This window comes from Oryctolagus cuniculus, chromosome X (assembly GCF_964237555.1).
Source record: "Oryctolagus cuniculus chromosome X, mOryCun1.1, whole genome shotgun sequence".
Lineage (NCBI taxonomy): Eukaryota > Metazoa > Chordata > Mammalia > Lagomorpha > Leporidae > Oryctolagus > Oryctolagus cuniculus.
Genome location: NC_091453.1, coordinates 5,501,649 through 5,514,530, shown reverse-complemented (window position 1 = coordinate 5,514,530; position 12,882 = coordinate 5,501,649). Strand labels below are relative to the sequence as shown.

The 12,882-nt window shown below is 50.5% G+C and overlaps 1 protein-coding gene across 2 annotated transcripts in view; it reads left to right on the top strand.

Moving 5' to 3' along the window:
* Window positions 1-2,460: 2,460 nt before the first annotated feature.
* MAP3K15 (mitogen-activated protein kinase kinase kinase 15) overlaps window positions 2,461-12,882 on the top strand; it is a 119,333-nt gene continuing 108,911 nt past the window's right edge. Inside the window, exon 1 of one of the 2 annotated variants that reach the window (XM_070066401.1) lies at window positions 2,461-3,025. In XM_070066401.1, the coding sequence (XP_069922502.1) occupies window positions 2,680-3,025 (346 nt within the window). In that variant the 5' untranslated portion in view covers window positions 2,461-2,679. The remainder of the gene's footprint in view (window positions 3,026-12,882) is intronic. The other variant, XM_051826988.2, reaches the window with a different exon arrangement.

The window sequence follows — 12,882 nt, the reverse complement described above, 5'->3', positions numbered from 1 at the left end:
CCATTGGGAGCTGAGAGGAATTCGGGACAACAGCAAGACACTGGCGAGACATTTTCCAGTGGGCATTTCTGCCCTTCTGAAGGCTGCACCAGTCACTGGAATAGTTACAGATGAGCAGGCGCATTAGGAAAACGACTATTATGATGCATTGCAAGGTTACCAAGGACACATGTCCTTTTAGAGCACTATACGGGGAAAAAAAATAAAAATGTCTTAGACCAGAGGTGCTGAGTTTTCCCAAGCTTTCCTCTTCTCCAACTCTGGCCTGGGTGTTCTCACAGCTCTCCTCTGAGCCCATTCTCACACTGATGCCCTTGCAAAGTTCTTGGTTTCTTCCCAGGGCTGATCCAGGCAGTTTGTTCTTTTAGGGGGGTGAACGGGCAGGCTGTGTCATTGCTGAGGTGTGAAGAGAAGTTGCCCGTGACCGAATGGTTCGTGCTGTGCTGCACGGGACAGCATCGGGAAGGGGGAAGGGCACCGTCCCGCGTGGGAGGAAACATTAACAAATCACATCCCTGACAAGGGACTAGGAGCCACAAACTCCAGAGAACGCCCACAGCTCAAGAAGAAAAAGACAAATGCCCAGTTCCAAGTAGCCAAACGATCCAAGCGGATCTGGCTCCAGAGAAGTTGAACACGTGGCAAGATGCTCAACATCAGTAGCCACTGGGGAAGGCAAGTCAAAAGCACGGTGAGCCATTGCTTCGTACCCACTGGGATGGCCGTCATCAAAAAGGCAAACCATGGCGAGTGCTGCCCAGAACGTGAAGCAGCTGGAAGCCTCATACACTGCTGGGGGGATGTACAACGTGGCAGCCCCGTTGGAAAACAGTGACGGGTTCTCCAAAGCTTAAGCACGGAGGTGCCATGTGACCCAGAACTCCTGCTCCCGGCTATATTCCTGAGGCAAATGAAAAGTGGTGCACACGTATTGTATGTTTCCATGTATATGAACTATCCAGAACAGGCAAATGTCTGGGGCTGGAGATGTATGGGGAGAGTGATTTATAATGGGGTACTGGTTTTCTTTTTGGGGGGGATCATGAAAATATTTTAAAATTGGTTGTAGTGATGGCTGCACAAGTCTGTGACTATGCTAAAGCTATACACTCTAGATAGGTGGGTTATGTGGATCGTAGCTCCATAAAATTGTTACCAGTGAAGGAAAATCCCCCAAACCTGCCACGGGTCCAATTCATTCTCTTTTCAAGTGGACATTTGGCCTAGCAGTTCAGATGCCACCTGGGATGCCGGCATAGCATATCTGAGTGCCTGGGTTTGAGTCTGAGCTTTGCTTCTTTTAAATATTTTATTTATTTGAGAGGTAGAGTTACAGAGAGAGAGAGAGAAAGGGAAAGGCCTTCCATCTACAAGGGGGGCTGAGCTGATCGAAAGCCAGGAGCTTCTTCCGGGTCTCCCACATGGGTGCAGGGACCCAAGCAATTAGGCTATACACTGCTTTCCCAGGCCATAGCAGGGAGCTGGCTCGGAAGAGGAGCAGCTGGGACTCGAACCAGCATCCAAATGGGATGGTGGTGTGCTCGATGGAGGCTTAAAGTACTACGCCACAGCACAGGCCCCTGAATTCCAGCTTTGCTCCTGCTTCCAGCTCCGCGATATGGCCCACCCTGGGAGGGAGGGAGAGCGTGCTCCTATCTGTTGGTTCACTCCCTAAATCCCCAAAATGCCTGCAGCTGGATCAGGCAGAAGTCAGGAGCTAAGAACCCACAGCCCAGGCCTCCCACACGAGAGGCAAGAACGCAATGACTTGAGCCATCAGTGCTGCCTCTCGAGGTCTGCAGTAGCAGGAAGCTGGAGTCGGAGGCAGAGGCAGAGGCAGAGGCAGAGGCAGGTATGAGACAAGCGTGGTCAAGTGTGGGCCGAGGGCATCTTAACTGCTACGCTAAACCCTTGCCCCTGAATACAATGACTGTTGCCTAGAAGAGCCAAAATGGCGAGGTGCATTAGAGCCAGCGCCATGAACCCTTTGGCCACGCGGTATTTCTTGCCGAGTAAACAAGGTTTGCTGCGGGTGCAACTGGGTGCTTTGTCAAGGTCACGGTGAAAGTCAAGAAAAGCAGGCCTCCCGGACGGACGGGGCTCCAGGGGGCAATGCGCTTGGCAGCACAAAATGAAGGGCGCGCATCCCCACGCTGAGTTCAAGTTATGCATTTAGCTTGGAATTGCATATTTACATTCAATCCGGGCTTTGAAACGGTTTTTATCCTGCTGGAAAGCTTCAAATATTTTTAAGGAAAAAAAAAAAGGTGGGGGGCGCGTAATGACGGTTAGGCTGCAGAGGCGACAAAGAAACAAACCAGTGAAAAACAACTACCCGAAATTCGAAGCGGCGGCCCCGGAGGTGTGGGAGCTGCCCGGGGAGGCGGCAGGGGGCGCCGTCCGCGCTCCTGCCCCGCCGCCCGCCCCCGCGGCGCTCTCCGTCCCCGCCCTGACGTCCCCGCCTCCTTCTCGTGGGCCTTGAAAGGGCGCTCGAGGGAGCGGCGGCTGAGCTTCCGTCGGCAGCCGAGGGGTTCGGCTCGTTCCCTGCACGCTTCGGGGCCACCAAACTCCGTTCCCGCGTCCTGAAAACAGGCGTCGGGGTTGCGCGGCGCCCCAGCTTTGCAGCTGCCAGCCGCTGGCGCCCAGGTGCGCCTAAGGCAGGGTACGCCGGGCGGTAACATGGAGATCGGCGGCGGCGGCGTTGCCCCCGTCGGTGCGGCGGGTGAGACCCTACAGTGCGTGCCGGCGGCTTGGGGCGAGGGTGCTGTGGGGCTGGCGGCGCCCGACGGGGCGGTGGACGGTGCTGCGGCGGGTAGCGGCGGCGAGGGCGGGCTGCGGCGGGCTCTGCGGGCAGTATACGTGCGCAGTGAGGGCGCCCAGGGCGGCGCGGCCGCCAGCCCCGAAGTTGGGGCGTACCAGTGCCTGCTGCGAGCCTGCGAGGCTGAGGGCGCGCGCCTCACCTTCGTGCCCTTCGGAGGACTGGACTTTGGGGAGACCGCCTTGCTGGACGCCTTCTACGACGCAGGTAAGAGCAAGCGTTCCCTTGCCCCTCCACTCCCGCCCCCGCTTCGCGCGCGTGCCACCAGCACCTCCCCCTCGTCTCTTCCCGCGTCTCTCCTGTAGCCCCCTCCCCACCCTCATACCCCCTGCATTTGGGGGCAGGTAGAGCATTGTAACCTTTTACAGATAATAGAGGTCGCTGGCTTTTAGACCCCGTTTGTTTTTCTCCTAGAGGTTTTCGGGGAATCCAAGAAATATCCGCTAGCCTAGACGCCACCTAGCCCCGCTCTCCCCCCCAACCCCCAAGTTCTCCAACTTTCTGTCTCCTGGGTCCCAAGGCAGGCTGCGGCAGCTTTTAAAACTGAGCGCGCAGACTGGCCCCCAGCCCTGTTAGCGGTCGCGGAGCGGGGGGGGGGGGGGTGCGCACGGAGCGAATGAGCGGGATTCTTTGCCTCTGAAACCTATGGAAATAAACAGGCGGCGAACAACTGAGCGCAGCCCGGCGGCCTCCAGCCCCAGGACCCCCAGCATCCGAGGCTGCGGGGTGGCTGCTTCGCGGGTGACTCCTCGACAGCACGAGGTGGGAGGGCCCATCTTAGGAGTGGGCGGACTTGTTGGCGCTTAGGAAAGCCCTGGCGTTCTTTTGTGCATACTAGAATTCCTACCCCCCGCACACACTGCGGGTAGGGTGGCCTCCCGCCACCTGGCAGATGCACGTGAGCCCCCCTTCCCACGCGCTCAGGGCTAATGGCTGCCTTGCTGCGGGGGGCCTGGCTCTCCCAGCTCCCCATAGCAAGGGTACCTGCAGAGCCCGGCGTTCCCACCGCTGCTCGGGCTTGCCACGTTTTCTCTAGGTGTGGGATTCATGGGTGCTTGACTGTTTGCATGGCCGTGCCGCTGCTGACGACGAGAGTTTGGTGCTAGGGTGACATTTATAAGCGCTAAATGTTAGCCTGGGGGGTCCTTGGGGAAGCAGCAGTGCCTACCTGCACCCTAACAGCACGTGGGAAGGGAAGCGGGAAGTTAATTTCAAAGTCAGCCCATGAGGTTTGTTCCCTGGGCAGCGTGGGTCGGGATTTTTTTTCCCCAAAGCCAGTCCTCCCCAGCTGGAGGAGGAGGGGTTAACAGGCTTGTTTAAACAACTGGCAGCTGGACCCGCTGCGAACACTGGACATTTCTCACCATGCTGAATATACTCCTGGGCACTACACCCCGCTAGAGAAGTTGCTAGAACCACTCTGCTTTCTCGGCTTGCATTCATTTTGCGCCTGCGCTGGGCTCGGAACACACTCTTCCCTGAGCAGTGAAGTGTCCCTTTTGCTGTTAGGCACAGCTTGGTCCTCCTGCCAGCCAGTGCCAACTCTGGAAAAAGCGGCTTTGCTTTTCCAGGTGTGTGTGCGGCTGCACATGGGTGGAGTGAGTCTGCCTCAGTTGTCAAATCTCGGGCTCTCGCTTCCAGAGCTACACAAACTGCCCGTCGCCTTTGCTTGCTCTGGGTTCTGACTGCCTTGAAAGGTCAGCTGCATTGTGCACCTCTCTGGTTAACCTTGGCCTGGTTTTGAATAAGTCATTTCTTTCTTTTCTAAGATTTTTTTATTTATTTGAAAGGCAGAGTTAGAAAGGTCTTTGAGCCGCTGGTTCACTCCCCAAATGGCCGCAACGACCAGGGCTGTGCCAATCCAAAGCCAGGAGCTTCTTCCGGGTCTCCCATGCATGCAGGGGCCCAAGGTCTTGGGCCATCCTCCACTGCCTTCCCAGGTCATAGCAGAGAGCTGGATCAGGAGAGGAGCAGCCGGGACTAGAACCAGTGCTCATATAGGATGCTGGCACTGCAGGACAGACTTTAACCTGCTGTGCCACAGCGCCGGCCCCAATAAGTCATTTCTTCATACATCATTATAATTACGTTTCTGGAGCTGCCACTGTGGCATCATGGGTAAATCTGCTGCCTGCAGTGCTGATGTCCAATATGGGTGCCGGTTCGAGTCTCAGCTGTTCTACTTCCAATCCAGCTCCCTGCTATGGCCTGGGAAAGCAGTCCGAGATGGCCCAAGTCCTTGGGCCCCTGCACCCACATGGGAGACCTGGAAGAAGCTCCTGGCTCCTGGCTTCAGATCAGTGCAGCTCCAACTGTTGAGGCCAACTAGGGAGTGAACCAGTGGATGGAAGACCTCTCTTTGTCTGTTTCTGCCTCTCTCTAACTCTGCCTTTCAAATAATTCTTTAAAAATTACATGTTTCTGCTAGGTTTGAAAAGAATACCTGTACCTCCAGTAACTGGGTCTATGGGTACACAGCTGTGCACTCCCGTTCCTGGTCTCTGCGACTCACAGCTTATGGCGTCTCCCCCGAAAAGATCCAAATCTGTCTGTTGAACTTGTTTGTCTACGTTCGGAAGCCATGGCGTCCAGTTTGGGAGCCACTAGGCACATGGGGCTGTTGACATTTAAATTAGTTTAAATGCAATAAAATACAACAGTTCTTAGCTGTGCTAGCCACAGTTGCAGTGCTCAGTAGGCACAGTGACTCCTGTCTGAGACAGCAAAGATACGGAGCTCCTCCAGCAAGGAAAAAGCTCCGTATCTTTGCCCTGAATCTGAGAGTCTGTGTCACCAGTAGGTCATGCGAGTATGACACATACTATTGATTTTAAAAAAATTGTAATATACAAAACAAATTATACCATTTTGACCATTCTAAAGTGTGCATTTCATGATGTTAAATACATTCACACTGTTAGGCAGCCATCACCCTTATCTATTTCTAGAACTTAAAAAATATTTTAGGGGCCAGTGCTGTGGCATAGCGGGTAGAGCCGCCGCCTGCAGTGCCGGCATCCCTTATGGATGCTAGTTCCTGTCCTGGCTGCTCCACTTCTGATCCAGCGCTCTGCCGTGGCCTGGGAAAGTGGCAGAAGGTAGAACTTGCACCTGTGTGGGAGACCCGGACGAAGCTCCTGGCTTCGTATCAGCGCAGCTCTGGCTGTTACAGCCATCTGGGGAGTGGACGTCTCTGCCTCCGCCTCCGCCTCCCTCTAATTCTGCCTAATAAAAAAATCTTTTAAAAAAATTTAGAGCAGTTTTAGCTTTGCAGGAAAGTAGAGATTTTGCACAGGCTCCCTGCCTCCACCTGCATCCTCTGGTGCTACCCACATTCCCCACGGGAGTGGCAGGTTCTTACACTTGATGGCCTTGCACACACCGACGTGTCACACTTGCCTGAAGCTCTGAGTTCACAGTAGGGTTCACCCTTGCTGTTGTATGTTGGTATTCGGACAAATGCGTAGTGACTGGTACCCACCACTGTGGTATTATGCACAGTGTTTCCACGGACTTAACAATTCTCTGGGCCTGACCTCTTCATGCATTTGGGTTTTGTCATCTCAAACTCTGTACCCATTAATCGATAACCTCATTTTCTTTTTAATGCAGCCTTAGGTCATTACTACCATTCCACCTTATATATGAATGTGCTTGTCATTCATGTGTGTGTGTGTGTGTGGACACACAAACACACCTACGATTTATTTATTTATATGAAAGTCAGAGTTAGGTCTTGCATCTGCTGGTTCACTCCCCAGCTGGCCACAACGGCCAGGGCTGGGCCAGACTGAAGCCAGCAGCTTCTTTTAGGTCTACCAAGTGGGTTGCAGGGGCCCAAGCACTCTCTGCTTTCTCAGGCCATTAGCGGGGAGCTGGAACAGAAGTGGAGCAGCCAGGACACCAACCAGTGCCCATATGGGATGCCGGTATCGTAGGCAGCGGCTTAGCCTACTATGCCACGACACCAGCCCCTATTATAGATATTTTATTTAAGTGGAATCATGTGGTGTTTGTCTTATTTTGATTTTAATGTTAATTTTTTGAAAGATTTATTTTTATTAATTTGAAAGTTACAGAGAGGCAGAAGCTGATTCAGTCCTCAGATGGCCGCAATGGCCAGAGCTATGCTGATCCAAAGCCAGGAGCTTCTTCTGGGTCCCCACGTGGGTGCAGGGGCCCAAGCACTTGGGCCATCTTGGACTGCTTTCCCAGGCCATAGAAGAGAGCTGGATCAGAAGTGGCACAGCCAGGTCTCAAACCAGTAGCCATTTGAGATGCCAGCACTGCAGGTGGTGGCTTTACCCACTATGCTACAGTGCTGGCCCCCAGCGTTTGTCGTTTTGTGTCTAGCTTACTTCACTTAGCTTCGTGTTTCTGCTGTGTTGTAGCCTGTGTCAAACTTAGCCACTTTTTAGGGCTAAGTACTATTCTACCGCACGTGTATATAGCACATTTTGTTTGTCCATTCATGTGTGTATGAGCGCTTGTTTTGGGTGTGTGCCTAAAGGTAGAATTGCTGGGTCATTGATTATTGTGTTGAATTTTCGGAGAAGGATCGCAGTTGTTTCTGGCAGGGGCCAGTGGCTGCGTTTGTGTGCCCTTAATCCATAGCAAGACCAGATTGGGTTTTTGGTTTTAAGCATCTGTCACCTGTCTGCAAAACCTGGAGGCAAGAAGTCCCCAGGGTTAGCAGCTCAGCAAGTACGGCTCAGTCACCCAGTTACCTTCCACTATGAGGCATCCTCAGCGTGCTTGACAGGTGTGTACTAGGAAATTAGAATGCGTGAATTTCAAAGAAGTTTGCACCCAAATAAACTTTTAATTGTGTCTGCTGTGGGCTTCTTGAAGTACCCTTGTCGTTGGAGAGCAGAAACGTACCAGAAAATCTGCCGGGTGGATGAGCCTCTGCTCCTTTGGTTCCTTGCCTGTCTCTGTCCACAGAATTCCCACTCCGGACTTCAGCTGGTGGGCTGTGTGTGCGCGCTGCATTTACCTGAGCAGCCTTCTCTGCTCTTCTCAGCTGGGTGCTGTGTCTCTCTCCCGGAGGTCCTCAGGTTCTGGTTCTGAAAACACATTCAAAATGAGACATCCTGCAGCAAGGAGACCTGTGTGACTTCATCTCGTGCTTTCAAAAAACCTTTCAACTTGAGCTTGATTTTCCCAGGATGTTATAACTGAATACACTTACTATAGCAGCAAACTTCCCGGGGAGCTCTGGACTGGTAGAATACAGTGCATTTATCTCCTGGAAGTATACTGCATTATGGATGCAGGTTTACTCGCCAGTTAGTTTGGTGGTTAGTTAATCACCAATCTGAGCGAGTGCCTCCACCTCGATGCTAAATTGCAGCCTTCTTTAGTTAGCTATTAACTGCTCTAATGTCAAGAACAGCCCTTTTGATCAAGCCCTGTCCATAAATGCCGGAGGCCCAAGTGATCTTCCCGTACCTGTTAGGTCTGGCTTTGTCTGACCGCTCTCCTCTGAGCTTCACTTTATATGTTACTTTTCTGGGCCCAGGAGCCCTGCATTTAATCTTTTTCTTCAGTTATATTTCCAGTGCCTCTTACCCCAGAAAATCCTGTCATTTCCTGAACACTGACGCAAAGACTGAGAATAGAACTTCTGTGCCCATAGTGCTCATTTGGCTTTGCTCTAGCCTGATGGACAGCTCTTCTCCGGTTGGCTCGCATATCCCCCAAGTGCAGGAGAAAAGATTGTGTGGTAGTGATTATAATGCATTTGCTGCGACTCTGAGAATCCAATGTATTAATAAATTCATTTAGTAAAACTAAAAACAAATTAAACAAAATGGGGCAGAGTTAGCTGAGCGATGAGCCAAGACTTCTGCTCTTGTTGCTGGGAAGCAGGGACTACATTTTCCAGCACCCTTTGCGCCGAGGTGACATGGACAACTACTGGCCAACGTGATGTGAGTAGAAGTGGTGTCTGTCACTTTCTGGGCCCAGGTGTTGGCATGTCTGATAGGCTTCCTCGTATTCTCTCATCTCTTTCGATGGCCTCCAGGATGACCGTGAGGGTTCCGTGTAGACAGCGGTGGGGGCACAAGATGGAAGGTGTCTGAATGCTCAGGTCGTCCTTGGAGGATAGCTCTTGGAGCAGGAACATCAGTTTGAATGTTGCCTGAGGAAGGAAGAAGCTTATATTGTATTACTGAGATTTGGGGGTTGCTTGTTACGTTGAGAAGAAATTATAACTTATTTTATGAAAATTTATTCTGACTTCTAGAATATTTGCTAAGGCATGCCAAACCAAGGGAGAGGGCATGCATGGTTCATGTGGGTCATCATTGTTCGTCACATGCCCCACACTGTGCTGCTGTTGGCTAAGAAGATAGAAAGGAGATACGTGGGCCTTTGGGCTAATACCAGCAATGGAACAAGGGGACATTTTCTCTTCTTTCATGATTGACTGGTTTTGGAGGCTGGGTAATATTTTCTTTTTTTCTTAAGATTTATTTATTTATTTGAAAGAATTAGAAAGAGATCTTCCATCTGCTGGTTTATTTCCCAAATGGCCACAAAGGCCAGGCCAAAGCTAGGAGTCGGGAGCTTTCTCTGGGTCTCCCACATGGATGGCATGTGCCCAAGTCTTTGGGCCATCCTCTGCTATTTTCCCAGGTGCATTAGCAGGGAGCTGGATCAGAAGTGGAGCAGCTGGGACTCAAACTGGGGCCCATATAGGGTGCTGGCATTGCAGGTGATGGCTTAACCTGCTGTACCACAATGCCAGCCCCAATGTTTTCATTTTTTTTAAAGATTTATTTATTTACTTGAGAGGCATAGTTAGAGAGAGAGATCTTCCATCAGCTGCTTTACTCTCCAAATGGCCACAGTGGCCAGAGCTGGGCCAATGCGGAGCCAGGATCTTCTCCCGGGTCTCCCACATGGGTGCAGGGGCCCAAGCACTTGGGCCATCTTCCACTGCTTTCCCAGGCTACAGCAGAGAGCTGGATGGGAAGAGGAGTGGTCAGGACTTGAACTGGCACCCATATGGGATGCTGTGCCATAGTGCCACCCCCAGCATTTTCATTTTGTATTGAGTGATACTCTGTTGATTCTGTTAGTTTTCATCCAACAGTAATATTGGGCTTATTGCAAAACTAGGATATGTGGGGTCACCGGTGTGTGCCATAGTAGTTAAGATTCAACCTATTCAGCCTTCACATCTGAGTTCTTCAAGGAGCCTTCCCATGTTCTTGTCCTCTTCCCTGCTGGCTTTTGCATGCTGAGGTTTTCTTTCTAGCAGGTAGCACCATGGCAATTAAGTAATTATTGATGTGACAATTGATTCTCTGCCAAACAGCAAGCTCTTCAATAGCAGGGAGCCAGAGACTGTTTTCTATGCTGCCGTGTCATTGCAAAGACTGTCTACGCAGCGCCTCTTCAAAACTGTCACTGGGCACACATGACACCTGGCTTGCCCTGTTGTGCCTTTGAGAGAAATCCAGGATGTCATTTCCTGAGGTCGCCATATTAGAAATGGTGGCCAGGCCGAAGACGCTTCTTAAGGCACAAGCCAGGGGGCCGGCGCTGTGGCGTAGCGGGTAAAGCCACTGCCTGCAGTGCCGGCATCCCATATGGGTTCTAGTTTGAGTCCCAGATGCTCCACTTCCAATCCGGTTCTCTGCTATGGCCTGGGAAAGCAGTAGAAGAAGGCCCAAGTCCTTGGGCCCCTGTATCCATGTGGGAGACCCGGAAGAAGCTCCTCGCTTCAGATTGGCCCAGCTGCAGCCATCTGGGGAGTAAAACAGTGGGTAGAAGACCTCTCTCTCTCTCTCTCTCTCTCTCTCTCTCTCTCTGCCTCTGCCTCTCTGTGACTCTGCCTTTCAAATAATAAATCAATCTTCAAAAAAAGACACAAGCCAGGTACTTCATGACATATTTGTGGGTGTGACCCTCTCTCCTCTGTGGTGCGTATCTGATGGAAGAAACTAGAAGTACTCGTGCTGGACATGCTGGAATGGAAACAGTGATTTCAGTTGTGCACTAGGAATGTTGTTTTTGTCCAAGTTTTCTGTAATGCACATTTTCTGTAATATTAATAGAGTAGTCTCCCTTTTCTGCAGAAATACGTTCCAGGATGTTCTGGGATACCTGAAACCGCAGGTAATGCCAAGCCCTATATATACACCGTCTTTCCCTGTACTGTACCTACATATTTATTATAAAGCTTAATTTATTTTTTAATTTTCTTTTTAAGATTTTATTTTTTTGAGAGGTAGAGTTTGCAGGAGGGGGGGTCTTCCATCCCCTGGTTCACTCCCCAAATGGCTGCAACTGCTGGAGCTGAGCTGATCTGAAGCCAGGAGCCAGGATCTTCTTCCGGGTCTCCCACGTGCATGCAGAGGCCCAAGGACTTGGGCCATAATCTACTGCTTTCCCAGGCCATAGCAGAGAGCTGGATCAGAAGTACAGAAGCCAGGACTAGAACTGGCACACATATGGGATGCTGGTGCCGCAGGTGGAGGATTAACCTGCGCTACAGCACTGGCCCTTTAATTTATAAATTAGGTACAGTGAGATATTAACAGCAATAGTAAAACAGCACAATTAGAACATTGTACAGTAATGAAAGTGATTTAAAACATATGAATTGCTTATTTCTAGAATTTTCTATGTCAGATTTTCAGGCGCTGGTTGGCTGCAGGTAACTGAACTTGGACAAGTGGGGACTACTATATGATTTTATTGTAAACAAAATGGGGTCATAACTCAGAAGCCATCTCCTTATCTCCCTGCCTGCCAGGAAGCATGGCCTAGTGTCCAAGCCCAGGCTTCAATGAGCTCATTCCCAGGAACCGGACCATGTGAGCCCCTGGCCAGACTTCAGCTGGACCTGCACCTGGCTGCTGGTTTGCCTGTGGGGGTGCCCTTTCTTGTGCCTACTACTTTCGATGCTGCTGCTACTGCCACTCGCTCAGCAGTGAGCCTGAAACTTTCCTCAATTCTTAGTCATGTGGTTTAGCTTTGATAAAAAGGAGCATTGCACCTGTAGCATTCAACTGAGGTGTTGCTGTTTGCCTTGAGTGAGTTTTAGATAAGGTAGATATTATGGGCTGTTCTACCTTCCTGGCTGTGTATTTCTTGTCTGTAAGGCAAAATGTTCGTTTTCCAGACATCAACTTAAAAACATAATTTTGAAACATGAGCAATAAACTTTAAAGAAAAAATCTTCCATGAAGGAACGTAAAAGTTGTGCAAGTAAAATTTAAAGGTAAGTCTATTTTGGTGCAAAAAATTTTGAAATACATGCGTAGTTTTTTCATAATGTGCATTTCTCATGAACTTCTTGAAGACCTCTTATATGCATGGATTTAAAAATTTTTGGCATTAAAATAAGCTTGTCTTCTGACTTCACACTTAACTGGGAAATCCATGTTTCCCAATGCCTTGCGTAGGTTTTGAGCTATTGGGTGGGCTAGGGCTTGGACAGAAAAGCCTATTGGTTATTGGGGCTTGGGGGCGGTGGTGCTTGCAGAACAGAGTGAGGGTGAGTGGTGGGCCTTGGCCAGAGGTAGAACACATTCAGGAGTTAGGGTCTGCAGAACTGCACACAGAGTGGGAAGGGAGGGAAAGAACAGGTAGAAAGGAGGAGGAGCATTCCAAGTAGATGACTTTTTTTGCCTCTTAAGTTTTTTTATTATGGAAAATTTCAAGCATGTATGTTACCCAGCTCCAGCAATTATTAACATTCTACCATTCTTATCTCCTCTTTACCATTACGGATTCCCTACCCCGTACTTTACTATTAGTGTTGTTAGGCTTTTGAAATGTTTTTGTGTAAAATGGGTATGCATTGAAGTGCACAGATCTCAGCTGTACTGCTTTGAAAAATGCCTACATGTGTGCAACCGGAAGGACTGCTTCAGTGTAGAAAGTTGCCCTCTTCCCGGAAAATTGCTTTATGCCCCCTCTTTTTTTTTTTTTTTTTTTTTTTTTTGACAGGCAGAGTGGACAGTGAGAGAGAGAGACAGAGAGAAAGGTCTTCCTTTGCCGTTGGTTCACCCTCCAATGGCCGCCGCGGCCGGCGCGCTGCGGCC